Source organism: Alternaria metachromatica (assembly GCF_023757995.1).
Source record: "Alternaria metachromatica strain BMP 0045 chromosome Unknown scaffold_20, whole genome shotgun sequence".
Taxonomy (NCBI): domain Eukaryota; kingdom Fungi; phylum Ascomycota; class Dothideomycetes; order Pleosporales; family Pleosporaceae; genus Alternaria; species Alternaria metachromatica.
Window position 1 is genome coordinate 110,463 of NW_026055511.1, and position 27,147 is coordinate 137,609.

At 53.4% G+C, this 27,147-nt stretch overlaps 9 protein-coding genes across 9 annotated transcripts; 5 read left to right on the plus strand and 4 right to left on the minus strand.

Moving 5' to 3' along the window:
* Positions 1-283: 283 nt before the first annotated feature.
* GRS1 (Glycine--tRNA ligase 1, mitochondrial) lies at positions 284-2,410 on the plus strand (the record flags this gene model as incomplete). The annotated part of the gene is made up of 4 exons (XM_049334645.1): positions 284-352; positions 406-1,875; positions 1,925-2,143; positions 2,195-2,410. 4 exons carry the CDS (start codon positions 284-286, stop codon positions 2,408-2,410), a joined length of 1,974 nt encoding a protein of 657 aa, XP_049186134.1.
* Positions 2,411-4,083: 1,673 nt separating this feature from the next.
* J4E83_007746 (uncharacterized protein) lies at positions 4,084-5,558 on the plus strand (the record flags this gene model as incomplete). The annotated part of the gene is made up of 2 exons (XM_049334646.1): positions 4,084-4,190; positions 4,373-5,558. 2 exons carry the CDS (start codon positions 4,084-4,086, stop codon positions 5,556-5,558), a joined length of 1,293 nt encoding a protein of 430 aa, XP_049186135.1.
* Positions 5,559-5,958: 400 nt separating this feature from the next.
* Positions 5,959-6,892, plus strand: J4E83_007747 (uncharacterized protein; the record flags this gene model as incomplete). The annotated part of the gene is made up of 2 exons (XM_049334647.1): positions 5,959-6,034; positions 6,084-6,892. 2 exons carry the CDS (start codon positions 5,959-5,961, stop codon positions 6,890-6,892), a joined length of 885 nt encoding a protein of 294 aa, XP_049186136.1.
* Positions 6,893-7,128: 236 nt separating this feature from the next.
* Positions 7,129-8,206, plus strand: J4E83_007748 (uncharacterized protein; the record flags this gene model as incomplete). The annotated part of the gene is made up of 3 exons (XM_049334648.1): positions 7,129-7,212; positions 7,277-7,333; positions 7,400-8,206. The coding sequence occupies 3 exons, from the start codon at positions 7,129-7,131 to the stop codon at positions 8,204-8,206; spliced, it is 948 nt and encodes a 315-aa protein (XP_049186137.1).
* A 3,690-nt stretch (positions 8,207-11,896) lies between these two features.
* On the minus strand, positions 11,897-15,417 carry J4E83_007749 (uncharacterized protein; the record flags this gene model as incomplete). The annotated part of the gene is made up of 2 exons (XM_049334649.1): positions 11,897-13,001; positions 13,052-15,417. The coding sequence occupies 2 exons, from the start codon at positions 15,415-15,417 to the stop codon at positions 11,897-11,899; spliced, it is 3,471 nt and encodes a 1,156-aa protein (XP_049186138.1).
* Positions 15,418-19,078: 3,661 nt separating this feature from the next.
* Positions 19,079-20,811, minus strand: J4E83_007750 (uncharacterized protein; the record flags this gene model as incomplete). Its single annotated transcript, XM_049334650.1, has 5 exons — positions 19,079-19,105; positions 19,189-19,745; positions 19,800-19,905; positions 19,960-20,597; positions 20,667-20,811. The coding sequence occupies 5 exons, from the start codon at positions 20,809-20,811 to the stop codon at positions 19,079-19,081; spliced, it is 1,473 nt and encodes a 490-aa protein (XP_049186139.1).
* Positions 20,812-21,369: 558 nt separating this feature from the next.
* On the plus strand, positions 21,370-22,058 carry J4E83_007751 (uncharacterized protein; the record flags this gene model as incomplete). The annotated part of the gene is made up of 3 exons (XM_049334651.1): positions 21,370-21,535; positions 21,587-21,628; positions 21,853-22,058. 3 exons carry the CDS (start codon positions 21,370-21,372, stop codon positions 22,056-22,058), a joined length of 414 nt encoding a protein of 137 aa, XP_049186140.1.
* A 571-nt stretch (positions 22,059-22,629) lies between these two features.
* J4E83_007752 (uncharacterized protein) lies at positions 22,630-24,440 on the minus strand (the record flags this gene model as incomplete). The annotated part of the gene is made up of 2 exons (XM_049334652.1): positions 22,630-24,326; positions 24,437-24,440. 2 exons carry the CDS (start codon positions 24,438-24,440, stop codon positions 22,630-22,632), a joined length of 1,701 nt encoding a protein of 566 aa, XP_049186141.1.
* A 1,013-nt stretch (positions 24,441-25,453) lies between these two features.
* On the minus strand, positions 25,454-26,327 carry J4E83_007753 (uncharacterized protein; the record flags this gene model as incomplete). Its single annotated transcript, XM_049334653.1, has 4 exons — positions 25,454-25,859; positions 25,910-26,124; positions 26,174-26,244; positions 26,294-26,327. The coding sequence occupies 4 exons, from the start codon at positions 26,325-26,327 to the stop codon at positions 25,454-25,456; spliced, it is 726 nt and encodes a 241-aa protein (XP_049186142.1).
* Positions 26,328-27,147: the final 820 nt, after the last annotated feature.

Sequence of the window (27,147 nt, forward strand, 5' to 3'; positions counted from 1 at the left end):
AGCATCGCTTTTCTTGGTTTCCGTGCCCGAAGTTTGTAGCCCGTTTGTACATTAGACCGCGTCGCTCATTAGTGTTCTCTTGTCGCATGCAAGAGAGGAGCCGTAGTATATGCGCCGCCTAATTCCAGTGCGCGTCCCCCAACTTGCTGCGCGTCTGCCTCTACGTAGGAGGCCCGTCCAATATCGTGCCCCACCTCCGCCGACTCATCCCACCAAGCACTTCTCGTCCACACCACCCCTCTTGCGATACAAGGTCACCCTGCCCCAGCGGAAGAACGTCGCCATGCCGAGCGATACCACGACCCACAAGGGCAAGCCCTTCGAGCGCGCTGCCTTCGAGCAGCTCATGAAGGTGAGTGCGACGGCCCAAACACTGTCCAATTGTGCTAACAGCAGCCATTGTAGCACAAATACTTCTACGCGCCCTCGTTCGACATCTACGGTGGTGTCGCCGGCCTCTACGATTACGGCCCGCCCGGCTCTGCCCTCACCGACAACATCGTCGACATATGGCGCGAGCACTTCGTCCTCGAGGAGGACATGCTCAAGGTCGAGCCCACCATCCTCACCACACACGAGGTCCTCAAGACCTCCGGGCACGTGGACAAGTTCGCCGACTGGATGTGCAAAGACCCCAAGACGGGCGAGATCTTCCGAGCCGATCACTTGGTCGAAGAGGTTCTCGAGGCTAGGCTGAAGGGCGACAAGGAGGCACGCGGCCAGAAAGTCGAGGCCGAGGAGGAGGACCCCAAGAAGAAAAAGAAGAAGGTCAAGAACATCTCGGCCGTCAAGCTGGAGGACTCCATGGTCAAGGAGATTGAGGAGGTGCTGGCCAAGATTGACAACTACAACGGCGAAGAGCTCGGCCTCCTCATGAAGAAGTACGACATCAAGAACCCCGCTACCAACGGTGAACTCCTACCCCCCGTCGCATTCAACCTCATGTTCCAGACCTCCATCGGCCCCTCGTCCAATCTTCCCGCATACCTACGTCCTGAGACCGCCCAGGGTCAGTTCGTCAACTTCCAGAAGTTACTAGACCACAACAACCAGCAAATGCCCTTCGCCTCTGCCTCCATCGGCAAATCGTTCCGCAACGAAATCTCCCCGCGACAGGGTCTGCTACGTGTGCGAGAATTCCTCATGGCTGAGATCGAGCACTTTGTCGACCCGGAGGGCGGCAAGAAACACCCACGCTTCGAGGAGGTCAAGGATGTTGAGCTTGAGCTGCTCAACCGGGATGTACAGCTTTCGGGCAAGACCACTGTTGAGACCACCAAGATTGGCAAGGCTGTCGAGACGGGTCTAGTCGACAACGAGACACTGGGTTACTTCTTGGCCCGTATCCAGCTGTTCCTGCTTAAGCTCGGCGTCGACCCAAAGAAGATTCGCTTTAGGCAGCACATGGCCAATGAAATGGCCCATTACGCCGCCGACTGCTGGGACGCTGAGCTGCTCACATCATACGGCTGGATCGAGTGTGTCGGTTGTGCTGACCGTAGCGCATACGATCTCTCAGTCCACATGAAGAAGACCGGTGCACCTCTCATTGTCCGTGAAACACTAAAGGAGCCGAAGAAGGTTGAAGAGTGGCAATGCCAACTTGACAAGAAGAAGTTCGGTCCCACCTTCAAGAAGGATGGTAAGACTGTCGAAGCGGCCATCGAAGCACTGTCGCAAGATCTCCGTGAGAAGCTATCTCTAGACCTAGAGAAGGAGGGCAAGATCGTCATTGACGTTCCTGAAGTTGGTGATGGCAAGGTCGAGGTACCAAAGGAGCTCATCACCATATCGAAACAGACCCGAGTAGAACACACACGAGAATACACACCAAACGTCATCGAGCCGTCATTTGGTATTGGCCGCATATTCTACGTAAGTGCCGATGCGTTGAGAGCTATGTATACCCTGCTGACTGAACCAGGCTCTATGTGAACACGTTTACTGGACCCGTGAGGATGACGAAGCCAAGGCTGTCCTGTCCTTCCCTCCGGCCGTCGCCCCGACCAAGGTGCTTATCGTGCCGCTCAGCTCAAACCCAGACTTCGATCCGTTTGTACGGAAACTGAAGGACAAACTGCGGAAGATTGGTGTCTCCAACCGCGTCGACGCTTCCGGTGCCTCAATCGGCAAGCGCTATGCCGTAAGTACTCCGTTTACCCTGTATTCTCGATCCGAGTCTAACACGTCCCAGCGTAACGATGAGCTTGGTACACCTCTCGGCATCACCGTCGATTTCCAGTCCATCAAGGACAACACATTCACACTCAGAGACCGAGACACTACTGGCCAAGTGCGCGCAAGCCTCGAGGAGATTGCTCAGGCCGTTGCGAACATCGTGAGGGGTGAAGAGACCTGGTCAGATGTTGCCGCACGGTTACCCAAGTTTGAGGGCCAAGAGGTCGACTGATTGTATAGAGCATGTCTATAGAAGAACTGCGTCCTAATGAGAAACGTAGCCTGTGTATTAGAATTGACGTCACTTTGATATGAATCGGAAAAATCCAGCGTATTCCGCTTGCCAATGTTGTCGCTCGCTCCTTCCGTGTACAACACCGCGAGGTGTAATTCGCCCGCGCCGCAACTGTGCGTTCAATACTTTAGCACACCGCACTTCGCGCCACCTTTCAGTCTCACCTTTTCTCCACAGACAACTCTCCTGCTTACTCTGACCCGCTATGTAAAACCCCCCTCGGACATATGGACGCGGCACGGATGCGCATCAGAAAGAGTAGGGGGCCTGCATATCAGCCTCACTCTGGTTGCACCTCCCGGGATCCGGGTTGTCCGGCACCTTTCCCGTATACTGCAAGATCGCCCGACCGACTTCACAGCTGGAATGCTCCTCGATAGGCTGGTCGGTCATTGCTGTCTATCACTTGCTATGTATGGTTTTTGATGGAGACAAAAGATAGATTACTCCTACCAGCACCAACAGCTTGATACCCGGCATCCCTGGTCGCCAACCCGTCGATTCTCTGGTTCGTACATACATCGGGCGGCACCCGCTGCATCTGCTAGGATCAAAGGTGACCAGCAATGACTCGTCCGCGTCGAGCTTACTTCTCTGCGTGCTAGGTGTGAAAAGTCTCCGAGGAGGATGGTCTGGGATGAAGCAAAGCAAAAGGCCTCGAAGCAAATGTGCCCTACACATTGTGCAAAAAGCTACAAGACGGTGCATTCACTCCCGGCAGTCCGGTTGACGATCTACTGGATCCGCTCCGCTGGCGCCGGTAGCATGGCCGCACCGTCAAAAAGCCCGGCGCCAAAAGTCTGTGCCTAGAGCCCAGCTGAGACGTCTAGGACTCTGCTCTCCGCGGTAGTATCAGCAAGAGGCTGCTTCAGTTTGGTTCTGGACTTGTGCTACGACCTTTTGTGACATGCTGCAAGCCGGCAGCAGGGTCTGGGTTCCTACGCGCTAACACCTGCGAACACGTAGCACGAACCGGAGATTGCGTTGTAACATAGCGATGGACGCATTCATGTCACCAACGGGTTGACTCAGTATCAGCGCATCCCTTCGTCAATCATCCCGCCCGAAGGTCGAACATAGATAGCCTGCTGTCTAAAGCTGGGTTGGTAATTCGTCCGTGTCAGAGCCAACATGATTAGAAGTCAGCGGGCAGCTGAGCCTGCGTACCGTTTTTGTGGCTGTTCAGAGTCTGATGAGCATCGGTCGAGGCCTAATTCTTAGCAAACAGAGGTATTGGCGGTCCTGACCACCTCTTACTAACGTGCTGCAACACGTCTACGTCGGTCGCCCGCGTACCATCAACTATCGCGTCAGTCACCCACATAGCGCGATTTCCTCTATCGCCTGCAGATCTTCTCGCCGTAAGTCGCCCGTTTCCGTTTACGGTCCAGCACATGTAGACCGTATACGCAGTACCCACGCGCCCCCAGCATCAAGCGACCATCGCTTAGCATGCAGAACCTCAGCTTTTAGCACCCGTTTGCTAGGGTACTACGGATGCAGCACATACCCAAGAGACGAATGATTTCTACTTCTTCCGTCTACCTGTCATTCTTGTCTTATTTGTTTAACGAGAACTGTTAGATCTTTTGCATCGGCTTTCCGAGACCATGGACGAGGGACAGCCACCACCCGGCGACGTGGTTGCCCCTCTCACAGGCGCTCCACTCAAACGCCGACGGGCTGACTCGGAGAGTATCTCGTCGATCGAGTCTAAGTACGTTGCTGTCTTCTATTCTTGCAGTTATTTGCCACTCTGCGTTGTGACGTGGTCGTTGGGGCACCTGGGTAGATCCACTCGGCAGTCTCCAAGGATCAACAACGATTGCTGTAGCCTTACGGGTGATCAGCCACCAAATACCATCGCACGGTATACAAAGCTGACGCCTATCTCGACAGTCGCTCTGTCCGCACATTAGCTTCCGACGATCTAGAATATTTCCATGAAAATGGACGAACGTACGGCAATGAAACGTACTACCTACCGTGCGTATACAAGCTGCATAACGACTTCGTAGAGCAGGATCGTTTGTCTCTACAGCATGAAATCTTTGTCCGAGCACTCCATGGAAAGCTTACCACTGCGAAACTATTGCCTACTACCCGAAGAATACTTGACCTAGGCACTGGACCAGGTCACTGGGCTGTTGCCATGGCGCGTCAATACCCGCACGCGGAAGTTGTCGGAATTGACATGACGGAATGGGACATAGACACCACCGAAGCCACGTTGGGCGATGCCAGGGTGACATGGGAGCTGGACGACCTTGACGTCTGGGGGAAAGAGATGGATGTCGACCAGCTGATCAACCAGCTCGCTACTCTAGATCTAGCCAATGAATTGGCCAATCGGACTCCCATCGACGCGCTGAGGAAGCCCAAGTCCACGGTCGATCTCAGTCAGCAAGGAAGAGAGCCTACGCCCGAAGAGCATCTGACTATTGATCTCTCAACACTTACTCCCCAGCCTGAACCTGGCTGGCACTTTAGCGACTCCTTTGAGCTCATACATTTACGAAACATGAAGGGCTCTTTTACGCACTGGGAAGACGTATATACCGAGATTTACAAGAGTCTCTCACCCGGTGGATGTATCGAACTCGCAGATTGGGATCTCGGCCAAGTGCCCATGGGCCCAGGGGAGATCACAGCAGCAAACATACCCATGCCTACCCTACGGAAACTCTACGTGGCGTTCATGGAAGCATCATTCAAATCGGGCCGTCCACTCGGCCTCTTCTACATGCACCACACCTATCTCGAAGAAGCAGGCTTCGAAGACGTCCAAACGACCCAAGTCAACGTGCCAGTCGGACAATGGCCAAAGGACGAAGCGCAGCGATCGCTTGGCAAGATGATGTTTGTGCTTGGTATGGAGATGTTTGAGCCGGTTTGCTTGAGGCTGTTGACGCAGTGGGGGAGTAAGACGAGGGTTTGGACAGCAGAGGAGTTGAGAGCTGATATATTGGTCGCGCAAAAAGAGATTTATGATTATGTTGAGCGGTCGGAACGGGGGGAGGTGGAGGGGTGGTGTGCGAGTTTCAAGTGGGTTACCGCTAGGAAAAGCTGGCATGCGGAGAAGTGACCTCGGGAGTAATCGGCTGATGTGTTTGTTGATACTGGCATTTTTGAGGAAGGTGGTAATGTTGATTGGATCACGGTATTATGAGGCACGACTACTTTGCAGAAAACGTCTCCGCTATAATGCACATCGACTGATACCGCGCTTGTCCGTACCTCACCAACACATTTGAATGGGCTTTCACTTTACAGAATCCGTCCTTGACGTTTTGGGTCTGCATGATAAACTGCCAAGGAAGATGGAAAGGGAAGTCACCACCCATCATTCCAGCCGAGCACGGCAAGCACGCTGGTCGTACAGAAATCATCATGTTCGGAAGGTGGAGCCGTAGCAATGACATATATTCAAGCAACGACGCCATAAGGCCGCATTTGCAAAGCTTCCCACGCTCAAACGTCCAAAGATGTCTACAAACCTCTCAGCCAACGAGCTGTTCAACGTCAACGGCATAGTAGGCGTCATCACAGGAGGCGGAACTGGTAGCCCACCCACATACCAGACCCAACAGCACTCCTCTAACAACGCCAGGCATTGGATTGATGATGGCAAAAGCCCTAGCAGCCAACGGCGCCCACCGCATCTACATCGTAGGCCGCCGTCCAGACGTCCTCCACTCGGCCGCCAAAAGCATCAACCCAGAAACCGTCATCCCGCTACCCGGCGACGTCACCTCACGCGAATCTCTTCTCTCAATCGCAAAGCACGTCGAGACCGAGACAGGCTACATCAACCTCCTAATCTGCAACGCAGGCATCATGGGCCCTAAGCCGCTTAAAGCAGCACCAGGATGCGCCGCGCCGTCAGTCGCAGAGTACGCAGCACACGCGCTCGAGACGCCCATGGCCGACTTTACCAACACGTATGCGGTGAACAACACGGCGGTATATTATACGGCGCTGTCCTTCCTCACGCTCCTCGACGCGGGAAACAGCAGGAAAACCGCGCACGCTGATGTCCGTTCTCAAATTATAACAACATCGAGTATCGGCGGTTTCTCGCGTTTACCCGGCGCGTCGTTCGCTTACAATAGCAGTAAAGCGGCTGTTACGCATATGACCAAGATGCTGGCTACGGCGTTTGTGCCTTACGGTATCCGTTGTAATGTACTTGCGCCGGGCATTTTCCCGTCAGAGCTCGCGATGGGCATTATTGGGTCGTTGGAGAAAGGGCCTAATGGGGAGGTGGATAGGAGTGTTGTACCGGAGGGCAGGACGGGCAAGGAGGAGGATATTGCGGGCGCGGTGTTGTGGATGGCGGGAAGGGCTGGGGGGTATTTGAATGGGAGTGTGGTTGTGGTTGATGGAGGGAGGTTGGGTATGTTGGCTTCTACGTATTGATGTTGTTAGCAGGAAAGTATTGAGATGGGATGGTTTGTGTCTTGCATAGTCATTGTGGAATTCGAGATGGATATAGTCTAGGGACGGTGCATGGTGTTTTACGTTAGGCGTGTACCCTGAGTGACGCAAGCCGCCCCCACTAGCGCGTTTCTCCCTGCATTTGCGGAGTTGAAGACACACCTCCGAAGACGCTTGCTAAACCTCGACTACCATGCGCGCGTGCTGACCACGCAACCATGCCTGCTCCAACACACAGGCTCAATTCCAATGAGCTGTTGAACTCGCCTGGTCTCCTAGGCGCGGCGGCGCGCTTCTGGCAGGTGAGCGAATTCACGATGAGGCGAGGTTTACGCATGGATAGAGATAGCTAACACACATCTGCAGCGCTCGTATGCCTCGGATTATGTTGGCATTGCCATCTTAGTATGCGGGTACATACTGGTGCGTAATCACAATACCAGAATGACCCCTCTCGGTTTCAACAAGAAAGCAAGACTGACAAACTAGGCACAGATACAATTCCTCGCCGAACCCTTCCACCGCATGTTCTTCCTCGACAACCTCGCCATCAACTACCCCCACGCAGAACACGAACGCGTCCCCGTCTCCTGGCTCTTCATCTACGCCGGCGCCGTGCCCCTCGGCGTCCTCATCGCCTGGGCCCTTGTCCTGCGCCCCGGAACGCACAAAGCGCACGTTACAATCCTCGGCTGGTTCATCAGCATGATCCTCACCATGTTCATCACCGACGTGATCAAGAATGCCGTCGGTCGCCCCCGCCCCGATCTCATCGCTCGATGCAAACCCGCTCCTGGCACGCCAGCACACCAACTCGTCACCTTTGACGTCTGCACCGAAACGAATCATCACGTTTTACACGACGGGTGGCGCAGTTTCCCAAGCGGACATAGCAGTTTCTCCTTCAGCGGACTCGGCTACCTCGCCCTCTTCATCGCAGGCCAATGCCACGTCTACCGCCCACGCGCCGACCTCGCCCGCGTCCTCCTCGCTCTCGCACCCCTGCTTGGCGCAGCGCTTATTGCGATTTCGCGTTGTGAAGACTATAGACATGATGTTTACGATGTTAGTGTGGGGTCGGTGCTGGGTATGGCTGTGGCGCATTACACGTATAGGAGGTATTATCCTGCGCTGAGGAATCGGGGGTGTGCGGAGCCGTTTCCTAATCCTGCGGATGAGAAGGGCTGGGGGAAGGTCAAGGGGGATGAGGAGAGCTTGAGGAATGCGGAGGAGTTTGAACTTAGTGATCTGGAGGAGGGGGATGAGGAGGGGAGGATGTTGAATGGGCGGCGGTGAGGATCTATGGGTTTATGTGAAGAGCACATCATACAAGAACAAAACTGAACATGCCTAGAGCCTACATCGACATTAAGCCACCTACTTTTCATATCTTTTAAGTTATTGTAGGCTGCAGACCTGTTCAGCTTTTTCCCTTAGATTAACGTGAGAGGTTATATTATGGTCTCAGACTGGTTCCTCTATCATACATTACGCGCAAGCCTATAAATGCGCCACTATTGCAGGGAAAGCAGCTATTTGCCCCATGGCATGCGCCCAGACCGGCCCGTCAAGGATCAAGTCCATCAAATCTTTCGTCGAAGGCCCTCCCTTTCCGGAAAACCAGAGAAACCTCCGTTACATCTTGCTCTTGTTCCTCGCAGGCATGTGTTGGTACATCCGTACCATTCGGATCGTGCGCAACTCAAGGAGCTAGTGTGCTGTTCAGCTTTTGTAGCTCCAATAAGAGCTTCTCACGTTCATCAGTGTACCGTTGCTTGTCTATGTCGTCAGTAGCCGATGTTCCTCTTCTTTCTATGCGATCAAGCCGGCGATTTTCCGCTTGATCTAGTGTGATGATCAGGTGAGGTATTACATTGGCCAAGTCCTGTAATATAGCATCGTTTTGGCCCGTTGAGCTCACTGTGGCTTGTCAAAAACGGCTATGATAGGGGACAAAAAAGGCTTCTGCTTACCCGGAGTTGCAGCGCTAGGCGAACATGTTGACGTTGACGATGACTTTGACGTTGATAGCACTGAGGTACACTTCGACCGAATTGAGGTCCCCAAATGCTTTGTTTTCTCGTTCATTTTGTCGGTTGCCCGCGTAATAGCAGCTTCGACGGAGCCTAAGCGAATGATCGGAGATATACTAGGTAGAACGCTGGGTGCAGCAGACATGAAACGTGCGATTCCATCCTGGAAGACATCCAAAATATCGCTGTTTTCTTCGTCTAGTAAGACGTTGATTCGGAGGCTCTCCAACACGTGGAAACGTATCTTGTTTATCTTTACTTTCGTCCCCGATTTCAATCTCCATCTGCGTGTCGATGCCGATGCTGACTTAGTTTCCCAAAGGGCAGAATTCAACACACAGATTTCGACGTCTGCGAACCCACTGGTGTATTCGAGTGATCCATCAGCCAGCTCAAGCTCTTCACAGCCGTCCAGAATTTGGAACCCACGCTGGCGAGCAAATTTCCCACTGATCAGAGCAATGTCTGATCCAGTGTCTGCAGATGCAGAGAAACCTATCCCATTAATGATGCACTTAACTTGGTTGGTCGCGTTTCCCATTGAATAAGAACGCAGTGGGCGCTTCAAAGTCTCCGGGAGCTCAACCAAGCGCGAAGTGTATTTTGTAATAGTCTCTGTGGCTCGAAGGAACGTCATACCGATGAGTACTGGACGAGCTAGCTGTTCAAAGACATTGAAACGGCAGACTATGGACGCTGCTTCTGGAACCATACGAATCGCAAACTGAACTGCCACGTCGACGTAGCCCAACGCTCGAATTATCTTTCCGTTCGGGAGTTCAAAACATGCTCCGAGACTGTTGCTGATATTGATGGTATAACCCATCTCGACCGCCTTTGTATACGACATATGGTTTTCATGCGTGCCAGTATCGTAGCAGGTCATGATTTCTTGTAGTCCACCGTGTGCTTCGAGAAGTAGTGGAAGACCCCGACGGCGCCTCTTCGGGTGGATGCCTTCCGTGACTATCTTAGCAAACTTTCGCTTGTTTGCTTCGGATTCTTGACGCCGTTTTTCTGTGTACGGATTAGAAGCCAAGTCGACTGAGGCCTGATAGGTGTCGAGACCTGATTTGACATATTCACGATCCCGGAGGTATTCTTGATACCAGCTCTGCGCAAGGTATGTCTAAGCGTCTGCTTCTCAGGAGTGCTGGGTCTTTTGTCGTACCTCGTCGAAGCTTTCTTCATAGCCTAAGTAAGATAGATTTGACTCGGTAGTGTAACGTGATATCGGAACTTCTTGTTGGTGCGGATTGATGGCGGCCATGGGTTTGGAAGGCGTTCGGAATGTGTAGAGATAGTGATGGCAGGCACCCGTATTCACGAACACGAAGTTGCGGATGCCGGTACGTGTAGAGATCACAAAGATACGACGAGGGGATTATTGTCTGTGGATGAAATTGCTGGCTGGCTGATAAGTCACTTGGCATGCAGTGTGCGTTGCGGGGTTCTTCACCGGTCTGTGTCACCAACGAGGCAGAATCCGGACATGATTGTGCCGCGCAGGTCTCTCATCGCCACAACACTCAACAAATCCACGATGCTGGCCTCACAGTTTGGTGTTGTGCGGCCTCTGGACGGGTATCCCTCACTTGCCGACGACATTGCAAGCGACCCAGATCGAACGTCTTTGGTATTTAGACGTTTTGATAAGCTCGCTGTGCGTAATTTGCTCTATCTGCAAAGTGAGCTGGTTGAACTCGAGGCGATGCAAGTACGCACTGGATCAGTTCGAATTCGTTGAGACGACCTGCTAATATCGTATGCCAATAGGAACAGCTGGATAGCGAAGATCGAAGCTATGAGAATAATGATCTGGCTACCGGAAGATGTGCTATGAACTGGGAGGCGTTCAGAAATGCTGCAGATGACCCTGCAAATATTAAACAACGAAATCGAATGGATCTAATGGAAAAGATACGGAGAAAGATGCAAGAGTATAGTAATTCCCGATGCCAGTCCGAATTCTCAAACAACATGCTGAATACGTCAAAGGAAAGGCACTGCTATTCGAAAGCCAAATAGCGCAACTCGGACCGCCCCCAGTACGCACATTTGACGCTGTTCATCATGCCTCAACGCGCTTCAACAAGGCTGCAAATCACCGAGATCCGATTTTCGGGGGCCATAGTGCTACCCTGTATGAAAGAAACGATGATCTGGTTCTCTTAAAACAACCAGCACACGAAGACCGTGTCACTACATTCGTGCAGCAATATCTTCCAGTCCTCTTTTTGGTGCGTACAACCCAGTTTCTACTGCCCTAAAAACGTGCTGATGTAGAGTGCGAAGGCAGAAAGAAGAGAGAATGGTATGGCCTACGTTCCAGAGAAGAGAATCGCGAGGTTCGTAACGATCGTCAGCGTCATCATCGCGGTCGTCCTGCTATTCGTCCCAATTCTGGTCCTATATTATGCCGACAACCCCAAAACGAAGCTAATCATGATCGGCGTATTCATGTTGTTGTTCGCTGGAAGCGTCAGTATCTTCACTGCTGCGAAGCGATCCGAGGTATTCGCAGCCACGGCGGCGTAAGTCTCAGATCTCAATCTCTTTTTCGAAAGCTAATTCTACGTCAGCTACGCAGCGGTGCTGGTGGTGTTCGTAAGTGGAAATCTTGGCTCGAGCAATTCTGGTGTGACAACGCGTGGATAGGTGTCGGTGCGACAGCGGACATCTCGGTTCCGCACCCTGTATCTTAGCGTCGGCTTGTGATGGTGATAATGTTGTCTGCTTTGCCATTAGTGCAACTATCAAGTTGTAGGAAGCTGGTCTTGTGAAGCCGGACATCACACGGAGCCCTTCAGTTTAAGTTGAATTAGATGGGATAGTGGTACAAGGACCTCCCCTACATGATGACGCATGCCAGAGCCACCGGGACGTGCACTAGCGCGTTCTGAACGCGTTGGACCCTTATCGGGATTTCTTCTGATCATCGAAACCACGAATGTCAACTCTCTTCTGTGCTGCTGTGAACGCCTCTTGCCCATTCTCTTTGGAGCTCTACCCCCATTTGCATCCCAATATCCGGCGAGAACTCTTCACGCAGCTTTGTCACGATGTTGTACGCTGCGCTGGATCGCGGCGACAGATATTCGGAAAAGCCACCTCCGTCACTAGCTCTCTCCGTACAATGAAACAAGATCATCGGGTCGAGATGGTTGAATGGTGAGTTGTCCGCATACTTGTGCGATAAGCATTTCGTCAAGATCAGCCTCATACCCTCTACCGACTTCAGGTGGGCCTCGATGGCAGGTTCGAAGCAAAGCGGTCGTTGACGGGCAAACTCTAGTACTAGTCCTGCAATACCGGCAGCGATGGGGGTAGCGCAGGATGTTCCTACCATCCTCTTGAAGCCATCATCTGGATCTTCCGAAGGAAGGTGCAAAGGATATGTCGATCTCACCGCCTCGCCCAGAGCAGTGAACCTGGCTTTATCTCTGAGTTGTGGGGGGTTGAACTTGGACGGATTGCCATGGACATCCGCTGCGTCGACGGCAATGACTTCCAATGCGCGAGCTGGGTACGCCATGCCAGCTTTTGTTCGAATACCTTCATTTGAACTCGCCGCGAAGAGTAGCACACTACTAGCTCTTGCACGCTCGATGGCCGCCCGAAGTCCGAGATCACTGTTCTCATCCCAGCCTAAACTCATACTTATTATATCGACCTTCTTCTTCTCGACAGCGTCGTTTATGGCCTCCGCCACGTATTTTCTGTTGATCGCCTCGTTACCTTCGCAGACCCTGTACACATACACATCTGCGTACGGACAGACAGTGAGGATTACACCAGCGGCATGGGTACCGTGGCCTTTACTATCGCAATTCCAGGGCAGGGCCGGATCCAGCTGCTTCCCTAGCTTCACTCGTGGACTCTTCATCAGCGGCGGGACTGGGCCTCGAGCAGCGCTCTTGGCAACTCCACTGTCGAGTACAGCGATCTTTACACGTCGCTCGGTCTTCTTTTGCTTGAAGGAGTCATCCTGGTACCTGTCTAGCAAGACGTGTGCATGGTTGCGCAGGTTCTCGAACCAACTGTCGGCTATGACCTCACTATGCATCGTTAATGAGATGTTCTACGCCCAAGATACCGCGATACTTACTCCTGGGCACTCCAATTCTTGATCGGGGTAATAAGCGATGTGGGCACGCTTCTCTTCAAATCGCCAACGGATGAGGCACGCTTGTGTTTTGCGTCCCCCGTCTCTAATACTCGCAAGCTACCTTTGTTCAATAGGTCGTTGGAACGCACTTTTCTCACTTTGGAAACGGGCCCTGGTTCGTCAAAATCGTGATGCCATCCACCGGGCACGAAAGCATCTATTCTCTCAGCCTTGAACATCCTTGCGGGGATGACTGGAACAGATTCGGATCGCACGTGAGGCTCAGGTTGCGCTTCGATCGAAGGATGAGCCTCAGACATGCTCTGTTTTTGTTTTGATTCTTCCACCAATGCAACAAACTCTGGGGGGTTTAAGGGGGGCGTTGAGGCCCACGGCGGAGTTGTTGGAACAAGCAGGTCAACAAACTGCATCGTCTGCCTCCCTAGCCAGGACATCGAGGTGCGGACTATGTGGTCTTTTGCAGGCATGCTCTCCGTCCCGGAAGATTGCTCCACGATTGGCTCGGATTGTGTTGTGCGTCCCAGTATCTGATTCCCAACCGGAACTTCGGACTTTGCGGTGGATTCCAGACGAATACACTCTGCTGATAGCACTGTTTGGAGGAGACATCCTCCTCCAGGTGTTGTACTTTGCTCCTCAACAGCGGTACTAGCGTTACCCAACTCTTCGTTGTTATGTGTCTCGAGCCCTTTTAGAGTTTCTGCAAGCGCATCGAGTTGTTGCAATATCGACTTGGCCTCTTCTTCCTGTTTCCTTTTGGCCGCCATCTCTCTATCGCGCGTGGCTTGCATCGCAGACTCTTCATATTTTCTCTCGTCTTCTGCCTTGCGCGCTTGTATATTTCTTGCTTCCTCCTGTTGGGCTTCCATCTCTTTCTGGTGCGCTTTCTCAGCAGCCTCTCTCTTTGCGGCTTCGTCCTCTTGTCGTCTTTTCTCTTCCTCCTTTCGTAACCGTATTGACTCAGCCTCCTCTTGCCTGGCTTTAGCCTCTCGAGCTCGTTTCTTCTCAGCTGCCTCCTTCTCTGCAGCTTCGTTCTGTTTTCGTCTTTTCTCTTCTTCCTCTTGCAACTGTACTAACTCAACTGCCTCCCTCTTTGCGTCTTCGTCCCGTTTCCGCTTTTTCTCTTCCTCATCTCTTACCTTGCGAGCCTGCATTTCTTTCGCTTCCTCCTGTTGGACCTTCATAGCTTGCTCATGCGCTTCCTTAGCTGCCTGCCTCTTTGCATCTTCATTCAGTTTTCGTCTTCTTTCTTCCTCTAGTAACCGCACTCGTTCAGCCTCCTGGTGTCGGGCTTTCTCCACTCGTGACCGTTTTCGCTCGGCCTCCTCTTCTCTGGCTTTAGCCTCTCGAATTCGAATTTCCTCAACTCTCTTTATTCTGAGCTCTTCTTCTCTCCTTCTTCTCTGATCCGCTGCCGAGGCAGCCAGTTGCCGTGCTTTAGCTTGCTCCTTTTGATCTGCAGCCTCTTGTAGACGCGTCTTCTCGGCTTCCTGAACTTTGACTTCCTCCTCCCTCTGTCTTCTTTCTTCCGCTGCTGAGGCAGCCTGTCGTCTCGCCTTTTCTTTCTGTCGGTCAACCTTGGTTTTGCAGTTCTTGAGCGAGATCTCTGCGTCTCCAAGATAATCTTGGTACTCAGGCGACGATCTGGCTTTACACGATTTCAAACGGAGGATGTCGACTACCTGGCTAAATTTCTCCAGGGCATCGTCGTACTTCTTCAGATCACGCAACTCTCGACCCAAGTTGTATCTGACTTTTACGGACTCGATGTGGTCTTTTCCTAGGCTCGCTTCCGCTCTTTGTAAGGTCGTTATATTGAGATTTATTGCTGCCATGATGTCGCGATCTGTACCAGACGCGTACATAGCCGACGCCAGATCGACTCGATCTATACATCTTTGCACCGCTGACTTCGGTGTGGTCTTATCGTCAACCACCGCTTGGAACCTCTGAATCGCATTCGGATAGTCTTTGTTTAGTAAGTAGGTCCTCGCAACTCGTCGTTGAGCCTCCAGGTGGTTTGCTTTAGCGGCCTGTGCTGGGGCGCTAATCGCACGAGAAGGGCCCTGAAGCTGTTTGTAACGCTCGAGAGTCCAGTGCTCATTTTTCAGTTCGCACGATATCGCCCTGTGAAACTTCCCTGCCTTGGTAAGGCTGTCGGCCAGGCGCTCACGTAAGTTTAAAGTCTCTTGGCCAAGATTCCCGTGGTGCTGTTCGGCGAGCTCTACTGCCTTCTCCCATATTGTGATTATATCTGGGTACAGAGTCTGACCTTCATTTTCAGCTCTGATCTCGAGTCCTTCGCCCTCAGAAATGAGTTTGTTGATTTGGTCATCCAGCGTCATTTCAGGAGGGGGGCCTTCCGCCACTCCTCCTCACTCGTCTTCGCGCCGTATCGGTTCCTGATTATTAATCCGAAGATGCGTTGTAACGTTTAACCAAAGGTGGCGACGCCGTCTACGGGTGTTCTGTCGTCCTGCGAAGTCAGGCTCGTTCGATCGAACCCCTACCTGGCGCAATGCTCAAAGTGTTGGTAACTTGGCACGCAAGATAAGGAGGGAATATTTGCGTACTTCCTCAATCCGGGCGCATTATCGATGTGTAAGAGATCTCAGCCGTTCTGCGGGCCGCACGAAGTCATCCGGGCTGCGGCGAGGTGGGGGCTGAAGGATGATGGCTCGCCTGCATACCCAACCTGGGCCAAGCGGATATGCAGATGCTCAGCGTAACGCCGGGTGTACTGACCGGTTTGAACCACGCCCCGCCTTGATTTGCGGCACAGTCGTATCTCGATAGCAGCCAGCCTTCGCATTTCGGCGCTTCTTTGTACCTTGGGCAGGCTGTGTAGCTTCAGCCTTCATCACGATGCGAACTAGGCTTCCCACATGCCCGCCCTCAAGCTTGCGCCTCAAAGACAGTCATGGTTGACAGCACCGCCATTGGAATGCTCAGATCAATCGCAAGCGCACGTCGTCTGTGTGCTTGAAGCGTCTCCAGCCGTTGCTCGCCGCTGGACCCCCACCGCCGCGGCCGTCGAGGAAACTGGCCCTGTCAGCCCTACTCTTGCGCGACCGTCTAGCATAGTCATTGGAGGAGCATTCGTTGGAGCATTTCTTGGTCTACTGATATTGCTACTACTGATATGGTGTTGTTGCTGCGACCATCGTCGTGGACGCAATGGTAGTGACAAAAACTCCTCCAAGAGCTCCTCTACAAGCTCCTCCACACGCAGCCCACCGTCATCACCAAGAGCGCCGCCACCGCCGCCTCCTGCCCCAGTCAGACCACCACCTAGTGCCCGTGGCTCAGTTCCAGTAGTGACCTCACCGTTCCGTCCACCACCTGGTTCAGCACCTGGTTCTGCACCCGGTCCAACACCTGGTCCAACACCCGGCCCAACACCCGGCCCAGCACCCGGCCCAGCACCCGGCCCAGCACCCGGATCATCACCTGGTGCGATACGGCGTCCACCACCTGGTTCGGCACCTGGTTCAGCACCCGGTCCAACACCTGGTCCAGCACCTGGCCCAACACCTGGTCCAGCACCTGGCCCAACATCTGGTCCAACACCTGGCCCATCATCTGGTTTGATACGGCGTCCACCACCTATTGCAGCAGCTCCTTCAGTTCGTTCAATAGCTACAAGATTTGGTCTCCAGGCTCCTCCTGCACCATATAATCGGGGATATATCCCAGAACCTGCTCGACTCCAGGCCCCCGAACATGAGACAGCAGCACCACAAGTATTACACGAAGCAGTACCCTCTCAAGCAGCAGCGCAAGCAGTACCTCAGGCGGCACCCCAAGCAGCACCCCAGACATACTTTCAGGCTACCCAGGAATATTACCAGCTTCCTGTCGAACCTTCCCGGGCTTCTAAACATCCGCATCGATCAGCAACTTTTAGAAAGGAAGAAGATGGGAGCTATAGGCTGAGGAAGAGTCGAGGGCCTCCGCGCCCTGAGAGACATCGTAGAGTAGAGCTTGATTCGATGTCTGGTTCTAGCGGCAGCCGTAGGGAAAGGGTATGTTTCCCCCTCCCAGTCCCTAAAATGCACTTACTAAACCACGATAGTCTCTCCCTAAAGGCATGGCGAAGATACTATCCTGGTAGCTCTGATCAGCGAAGCATCTGTTGCGACCTCTCAAAGCCGATTTTGAATTTGTGGAGTGGACACTGCTCGGTGCAGAAGTGAGCCCACCAGGATTGGACAGTAGCTGCATGCGCTGCTCAGCCCCACGGGTCATGCATCCACACGTAACCCTGCATTACCATGCATACTTCGACTCATGTCTAGTACATCTGCACCTAGCGCTTCACTATATATATGGTGCCTGGTTACCATCACGGAGTCTCCAACAGCGTCATCACTCTTCAAGAGTACCTTCTCACAGTACCACACAAACCATGGCTAGCCCCAAACCCACATACTTCCTCACCCCACCACGTCCTAGTCCCCCCGATGGCCCCATCCGCCTCGGCGCCATCATCCCCTCCCCATCCCAACCGGACGAACCCCTCCACCTCCCTTCCCTGCCGCCCCAAACCGACACAAGTACCTTCACGGAACATAACTGGAGCGGCACGCACACCAAATCCACATCGACCACCTTCGGCATCTGGACCTCCTTCCTCGAATGCGTCCTCGGTGTCGGCGCAGACATAAGCATCAGCAACGACAAATCCGTGTCCCAAACCTGGCAAGTAGAAAAGATGACAACACAAACTTTCCAACCCAGTCGCGCGTTTCTGGAAGACGTGGTGAGGCATGAAGACGTGAGGGATTACATCACGCAGCACCGGTTTAGAGAGAAAATCTACATCATCACGGGTGTTATGATAGCGTCGTCAACCACGCTTTCCAGGGAACGGCTCCAGGAAAAAGGCGTCTATGTGCACGCCGGTGTGGATGCAACGGCGTGGTCTGGCGTACCGATTTCGGTGGGACCGGAGGGGAATTGGAAGAGGAAGAGCGGGACGAGCGAGCAGAGTACGAGGGCGGAGGACTTTGTTTTTGCGTATAGGATAAGGGAGGTTAAAGTGAAGAGGAAGGGAGGGGTCAAGTCGGATAGGCTGTTTGATAAGGGTGCGTTGTTTGATACGCAGGTTAGGAGGAAGGTGGAGGATCAGGGTGAGGTGGTGGTGGATGGCTTGGGGGAGGAGCCGGATGTGGATGATGTGGAGTTGGAGAGTAGGGAGGTGAGGCAGAGGGTTGGGGATGACGGGGAAGAGGAGGATGTTGTTTGTGTTTTGCCGGAACCGCTGGACTGAGTACGTGGGGGTGTATGATACGTAAGCGCAAATAGAGGAAAGTGGAAACTGCTGACAGCACCCACGGTAATACTGGTAACTGTCTAGTATGGCCGAAGCCAAAAGGCGTCACTGCTACACGATCGTACATGAACCGCCACCTCCTTTCAGTCCTCTCCGAACGCGACTTCTGCTCCTTTCGTCATTGCAGAAGGTCGCTGGTATAAGCTCCCGAAATGCATGCAAGTCTCCCAAGCGGTGGTATCCTCAATGCCCCCAACCAGTGTTTTACGCCGTAGATAGATGGTCATGAAATGCAGCCTCCCCCAAACGCCTCGCGCTAAGTTTCCTTGACAAATTAGGAAAGAGATGAGTGTATGATGTAGAGAGCTTCACTTCATCAGCCTACGCAGAATGCCCGCCACGTGGCGCAACGGTCCGCAACGGTCCGCAATATTGTGAACGGCCTAAGTGGATGATGTGCTACCTCGTCTGGTCCCCGTTATTCTGCCCTGCGATCCCGAGGTGGTATTAGCGGATGAACAATACTCATACATGAGTGGAAGATACAACAAGAACGCGCAACATGTAATTAAGGGGAAGAAGAGCCCAGGTAGGTAGGGTAGGAGGAAGTACCCTGTCCAGGATAGCTAGGCCGCGAAGCAGGCTGTGCTGGTCGATAGGATTGATACCCATGGCGTGGTGGAGGTGTAGATGGAGGCCGGGAGTAATCAGAACGCATGCTGGCAGACCCACTATGGTAGGTTGGTGGCAGTGGACGACTATGGGCAGAGTGACTGCCGAGGGGAGGTAAATGATACCGACGGGGCGGATCAGGAAGGCTATTGGGGGTAGTGTACGCTACCTTTTTCGTTGGTCTTACTGGCTCATCATCATCGCTCAAGGTCAGATCCACTACTTCGGATTTTCTCTTCTGGCCAGACCGGGGGGCTGTGGATGTCTCGCGAGAAGGCAGTGGAGGGGTGCTGAGCGAAGTGGGTGTCGGCGCAGCTTCGGTCTTGATGGCCTGTATACGGTAATCTGGTATCTCGATGAGGTCATCATCACTATCGTCATGATGCCCATTGTGCCCGTTTTGTTTGGGCTTCTCATCCTTTTCGGTCGACCATTGTCCGCTTGGCTGGATGGTGACCTGGTCCGTGTTCTGGGCCTTGTTGAGGATTTCCTCAACGTACTGGTCGACGGCCAAGCCTTCGTATGATATGGTCTTGCTGCATATTGGGCATGTCCATGTGGGAGCTTGCTCCTGGAGCTGCAGAAATGAGTCGGCGTCAAAGCATTGGTTGTGTGTGCACACAGTCGACCTGCATGGGGTGACAATGCGCAGGGTAGAGATTGGGTCCTTGAGCGACATGACGCTGGAGCCAACTTCGATGTCGGGGTCATTGGCCTTTTTCATCACTGTTACAACATTAGTCATGTGAGAGACGTTAGCTGCCGAAGGCCACTACATACTCTCATTGAGCACAGACTGCCTCGTGATGACGTGGCGCTTCTTGATGCGCTGTGTGAGCTCGTCGACCGAGTACTTCCTGACCAAGTAGACGAACAGGTTGTACTTCTGCATTAGGAGTTAGCTCAGAGTCAGGTTTGGGAAGCTGATGGGATAAGAAACCTCCGACCGACTTGCCTTCTGAGTCAGGGCGTAGGTGATGAGGATGCTGTTGCGCTGGTTGGCGACCTTGGTGCGGACGAAGTCGGTAATGTCGGCGGGGCGCGTAGAGCCTGGCTTGTTCTTCAAACCCTTGTAGTTGGCCTTTACCTCGTCGTCGTTGACCTTGACCTCAATTTGAGATGGGAATGCGATATCGAGACGCGAGAAGGGCGCCAATGGCTGTTCGAGCGCAGAGAAGAGCAGCAGGCGCAAAGATGGGTCTGTCTTTAGGCGTCCGGACTGGCTTTCGTTGAGGGTGAGGTTACGCGATATGGTGGCACGGTGCGTCGGCGAAGCGTCCAGAGACATGTTACTCAGTATCAGCTCGCGAATCTCGAAGAAAGGGCTCTCCTTGAAGAAATAGGTCGGGCGTGGCGGCATGGGTGGCTGCTGGGGCTGTTGGTATGGCTGGTATGCGCCGTTGCTTTGGTAGCCGTTGGCCATGCTGTACCCGTTTGCGATGGGCGGAGGGGGCTGCGAGTACGAGGAGGCGACGGGACTGCTCGTGGCTGGTGGAGGCGCTTCGCCGTGGTGTTGCACGCGGTATTGCAGTCGCCGCAGCAGGTCGGTGTCGCTCCTAGCAACGGCATTGGCGATGACTGGGGAGGGTGAAGTTAGCAGGTGAGCGGCGACAGCAAGCCGTGTTGCTGGGGAGCGGAGATACCTACGGCCAATGACGCGCGCTTGCAGTGCGGCCTTGTTGCCCGTCTGCGAGGTGCCCTCCTCTTTGAGAATCTTTTTGAGGTCGTTGTTGATGAGTGTCTTGGAGCGCTCGGTGATGGTGGCAGCCATCTGCTGCATGCTCGACGCCATGGTTTTGTGCCGTCGCGGTGGAGAGGCTGGCGGTGTTGGAGAGGGAGGTCAAGGGCTACCGGTTCAGTTTTGCTCGCGAAGGCATCTGGGGCGGGCTATCTCAGGCACTCTCTCTCGGGCGGGTGACGTAGGGCGAGGTGAAGGCAGCGAAGGGCGATATCCGGCTATCTGAGGTGCAGTCGAGTCGGACGGGCGTTGGTCGCAACTTCCCAAAGCCCCCGGCGGCAATGCAGAGCGAGCAGGACAGGCGGGCGGGCGGGACAGTCGCGGAGCAGCAAACAGGCGAGCAGAGGCCGCAATGCGACTTTTCTAGTATTCGGCCGTCGAGGTAGGCGGCGGCTCTCGCGGCGAGCGCATCTCCAGCTAGGATATACCGAAGTCAGCGTCACCTGCAACTAGGCGAAGAACGCGACCAGGGCACGGGCCGGCCTGGCTTGATACGCCAAACGCCTTGCCACCAAAATTCCTCGAACTTTTCCCCACCAGCCGCCGCCGACGTGACCAAGACACACGCCCAAACACCCATTCACCCACACATTCCCCGCCACTCTCTGCACAATGGCCAAAGGCGCACGCGCAAGCAGCAAAAAGGCGAACCGCACCAAGCTGCGCGCCCGAGTTTTCGGCCCCGTCGAGCAGGCACGCGCCGAGCGCCTGCACGCCAAACTTCTCGAGACGATTGCCCAGCCCAAGCCCGAGAGGACTGAGATGGAGACCGAAGAAAGTGAGTCGCTCAGCCGTCTCCCACCATATGCACCTTCTAATCATGTCCCAGCCAACACCGCCGACGATGCCGCCAAGGAGGACATGCCCAAAGGTTCGTCTCTGCTTACTGTCCCCATGCCACGCTCCCTATCCGATCCCTCTGCAAGCCCACTCGATCCCGCAGAAGAGGACTGCGAACTCGGGAATCTGTGTTTCCATCTAGGCCTGTGTTCAGACATACTGGGCTTCACCGATGACGGCCATCTCAAATTCGCCTTTGACCCGCTTCCTCCGCACTGGTAGAGTGAGAATCAAGGGCTAACTTTGACTTGCTAGATATGGACGTCGACGCCACCTCCACCTCTGCGAAGAGCTCGAGCTCGAGCTCGCGCAAGACCAAGGACAAGAGCCAGACCCGGAAACAACTGCGACGCAAGCCCCAGAACAAGGTCTCCTTCCCTACCTCGCGAGGCAAGGGTGCACTGAAGCCCAATGGTGGACGTCCCAGCGGCCCCGGCCGTATCGGCAAACGACGAGCATGATTTCCATCCACGTATACTGGCGTTGTTCCATTGCATTTTCCGGCGTTTAAAATATTGCTCTACAGCACAGAGCTACGGTTTTGGAGGATACCATGTCCCTGAGGACTTGCTTGAACAGTTTCGAGAATGTACATTTGTACATGCAGCAATCTGTTGACTGAGATTGCAGTCAGTCTAACGTAAACTGCAGTGATTCAGCTGTTAATATTCTTCCTTACTTGCGCTTGCCGTGCTGAACGTATTTGTACTTTGCACGTTCCTTACGTGATGCGCTAGGCTTGATATAGTGTATCTGCTTGGCGAAATATCCCACCTGTCGCGCCTGCCTCTCTATTCTTCCGTCGCTGCGGTCAATAGAGAATCGGACGAGGGCGAATGGACGACCTCGACCTAGCTACTGTGAACGATGTAGTGAACAATCCGAAAAGCATACCCTAGCTACACTCTTATGGTAGATAAAGTGGCGTAATTCATCTTCAATGAGCGAGATGGCAGGAAAGAGGGGTACAAACGTGACTTGGAACATTTCTACTGTGCTTTGCAACATAGCACGTCTGGATTTCCCTTGCTTCTATATATCTACAGGCAGCCCAGGGTCGAAATCCACGTCTCCCAACCCGCCAAGCAGTCCCCCGAAAAGACCTTCGTTGATGCTCTGCAGTGTCCAGTCATCAAGCGCCCCCGCATCGTTCGACGAATCAAGGAACGACCACCGATTGTCCCACTCCGTGAGTGATGACTGTGTCTGGTCAGCTACCTGAGTAGACAGCATCTCCTCAGCCAACGGGATATCGGAGGCTAGCCTGCGCTGTAGGCTGATGGTGCCAAAATACGGCAGGTGAAGCTGCAAGACCGCCTTCTCAGCGTCCATGAACTGGCCATCAAACTCCGTCGCCATCCCATCGTCTGTCTCACTAGCCGAAGTGTTGTAGCCAGTCCCATTTGCCGATGCCGCTTCGGCGTCGAGAAGATACTGTATGATACTCGATAGCTTCGTGGCGAGAGCATCGTCGCTCCTCTCCCCCAATACCTTGACCGTTCGCTCCATCAAAGCGCGATCGCTCGGACGGCTATGATCGAAAAGTGCTTTGTGCCGAATCATCGATTGGTTCTGCGAATCGATATGGGCCAAACACAGCACCATGAGGGCGACGAAAGCCAGACAGTCGACTCCTCTGCAATAATACGGACCGCGTTTCCACTTGCGAAACGCGATATATCGACTCATGATTTCGCGGGCAGCATGCACAGCTGTCGCTTTACTTTCTTCACACCTATCGTCGCCCGACGAGCGAAGAACATACGGCAGATGCAGGCGTATAACGAGGTAGAAGTGCGACAGCTGATACATATTCCTTACAACCTCATGCATCGGATCCGATTCGCCCCCGTCCTTGTTGTCAAAGTCTCGAATAAGCCACCAGTCCGACGGCATCAGCTCCGTCACCTCCCTAAACATGTCATCAATTTCCCGGACCCTTTTCTCCGTGATATCGCGCGGCTCTCCTACTTTACGCGCCAAGATACGATCTCCAATGACGCATTGCAGCCTCGCGATGCGGTCCAGCGGATGGCATTTTGCTATAACTTCAGCGCTCAGCCCAACCGTCTGCAGCGAAGACTGCGGCAGCCCCAGTGTCAACGAGAGGTAGCGATCCATCTCCACAATACGACAGCACAGCTGGTCTGGATCGAGGCTCTCGCGCGTCTTGGGATCCACCACCTTGATAGAAGCTCGTTTAGCATTACCACGATGCAGACCCAACATCTGCGCTACGGCAACGGCGCGGCGCACAGTCAGCCACGCGCGGTGCAGGTTCCCAGCGTAGTTCTGGGTGATGGCTTCGATCATGATGCATTCGACGCCCTCGACAGAGGCGGTTAGCTCGTCATTGGATGTCACCAGTCGCGTTGCTGTATCCATGGCATGAGCCATGACTTTACTGAGATGCTCGCGCTGGCTTCTGGGTATACAGTCATCGGATAGTGCGCCCTGCACTATATTGCTGAGTAGAAGGAGTTTCCGCGCTATCAGTACTGGATGCGATCCTGGTGGTGGTAGCTGCAATATCTTTCCTGGGCTATCTGGAACCTGGTTCATCAGGTTTGCAGAGGATGTCGTTAATTTCATGTGCATGTGCGTGGAGATGCTGACAGGGAGCTTGCAGATGTAGTCGAGATCTTGGGCTGTAGGCCATGCTGCGACGAGGTCTCGCGATATGCCAGTGTATATATCGACAAGTGCTGTTTCTGGTCGTTGCGAGAGATCTGTGAGTGTTGATGTGGTTTCTGTGGAGGTGGATGATGTGATGTTGATGTTTCTTGTGTGATCCTTGTGAGTGTCAGAGATGAATGTAGGATAGACCCCAGCACGCTACACATACTATTACGCTCCTCGGTCTCTCCAGGACTGCAGCTCCCGGATACTCGTCAGCAATGTCGTGGCGCCTGTCTGTCGACGATCCAATCAGTCGCTCAAGCAACGTCTCCACCCGACCCAAACGCGTCTCTAATCCAGCATCTCCCCTCTTGTTCTCATTCGGTTCATCCGCAAACTCCTGACTAACACAGTCTGTCTTGCGTCGCACGCAGTTACTACATTTGGACTTGGTAGGTGATGCCCAGATGCATCGGACTTTCCGTTTCTTACACTCCCAGCAACTTTGAGTACCTTTACGTACTTTACGCCGCTTCGCTGCTCTTTCATCTTCATGGGAGTTGGTCTCAGGTGACGGGGAGGGGCACGGGTGCATATCTGAGTATGTGTTGATGGAGGTTGGGGAGGGAAGTGACGAGAGTGGCTGGTGCAGTAGGGGACTGGTGTTCGGCCCTTTTGGCTACCTAGGCTTCGCTCGAATCTCGGACGAAAGCTCTGGACAGGTCGTACCAAAACTTTCCTCTTTGTGCGACTGCAATCTCGTGATGTCGAAGTTGGTAGTTCCAATTTGAAAAGCTGTATTACGATGACCCGGGTTACACAGTAAAGACAGTACATTGTTCGCTATTAGAAACCTACTACTACTGCAGTTAGTCTGCGCCATCGCATTACCCCGAAGACCGGCTGCGCAGCATGGTTCATTTGACTGCCTCATCACGGCTTCCCCTCCCATGCCTTGCGCAAAAATGTCCTCACATCTGTGAACTCATAATCGGGCAATAATCGGTTCCATTCATCTCCCACATCGAAGGCACCTGCCCCAAAAGCCTTAGTGAAGCCAATCAGTACCATCTTTGCCATCTCCTTAGCCATCGCAGGTGGGACGGCATTATGTTCGAATTCCGGTAACCAGGAGGCAGTCCAGTTCCCTTTTTTCAAGTCCTCGTTGGAGAGTCTTTCGATGGCAAAGGCTCCACCTGTGATATCTTATTAGTAAACAAGCAGACAGCGGCACGGCTCATGTGAGCTGGAAGAAGGCGAAGGACTGACCTCTTATTTCTTCGCCAAGAGCAATGAGCTCCTTGATGGAGATGCGCGAGCCTCGGATGCCGCCCACGACCGGCCATTCGCCCTCGTAATCGATTGCCCGCGCGACAACGCCGGCGAGATCTTGTACCGTGGTCAAGACGATGGTATCATCGTCTCCGCCTTCTCGCATGATGGCCCTACGATTCTCGAAATCGTACATCACCCGGAGCGGCGTGAGATGTTTGGCTGACTTGTATGGAACGGTCAAGTAGTTGGAAAAGAGACCAGGCTGGAAAAGAGTGTACTCGATGACTTTTCTGTCTTTGTTGATCTCGGCTAGGTATTCGCGTATCGTGTCCTTGAACGAATACCACGGCGTGTGCTCCAAGGTGGATCTAGATTATGGTTAGCAAGCGCAGAAGAGTGGGCGATTGCAATGACTTACGAGACCCATTCGCTGGGTACGAAACGCTTTACACCAGCCCTGATTGAGGCATCGATGAGATTCTTCTGGAAGGTAACCCCTTGTTGCAGGTCCAGTGGCGCGATGAAAGATAGTGCTACGTCTACGCCTTGCAGATGACTAGTCAGTTCAGCCACGTCTTCGTAGTTGGCTTTCACTAGTTTGACGGGCGAGTCGGTAGTCTCGGCGGGGACATCCTGGAAGATGTGTCAGAATCAAGTAAGGTGAGAGACACGTGGTAATGACATTGCGTGTGAAAATCACAATCTCGTGCTTCTTCGTGGCGAGAAGAGCATCGATGCACTCTTGCCCTACGTCTGGAAAGATGTTAGTTCATCCCGTCGGTATGATCCGCGGGAAACTTACTTCCAGCACCGCCTGCGATTGCGATTTTGACCATATTGGACAATGGGGACGTGTTCGGTGGAATGGATAGAGACACGGGATTGGTGTTAATTTGATTGAAAGGATTCGTGTTGCTAAGTGCTTGTGATGACATTTGTACCGCCATCTTGTTTCTCTTATACGAGAGGGAGGGCCGAGTTTTCGGCCGAATGGTGTAGTGTCTCGCTGGTGCGTAGTTGGTCCCCCGAAAACTCGGTGTAATGATTGCAAGACAAACTAGCGAGTGTATGCTGCTCGTCAGTAATCAATATACTCCTAACGGGGATAGTCGCTACATTTTCAGGTCCGATGTTGATCAACATCCTCCGTATCCTAGCAAACTCCCGCAACTGGAGAGTGGAATGCCTCTCTTGGACTCGGGGTTGCAGCACAGTTGCTCCGATCGAACGTTCATGGTCTCACAATTCACTCCGAGGTCCGCTCGAGAAGCTGCGCAACAATGGCGCTGCCAGAACCCGCTGTGAGTGCTTTGCACAGCAGCAATATCACGAACACGCTAATGTTCCAACATTGAGCCGTATGCAACGCTTGGGAAGAAAGCCATGGTGTACTGAGCATGTTGAGGCCCCTTGCTATCTTCAACAAGCACTTTCAAGCACCTGCACGACTGATGGCTGGCTTTCAGTCGCGCAATTTCGTTCACACACCAATCGACGTGCTATTTCCTTGAGTGTATATTGCGTCGAACAGCTAGTGGGACGGGGGATTGATTGAGCGTGGTACGGATATATGTCCAACGGTGGATGCAATCACTTGGTGCCGGAAGTTATGTCCCAGATCCAAGAATTGGAGCGAAGTATAGCGTGGGTCGTAAG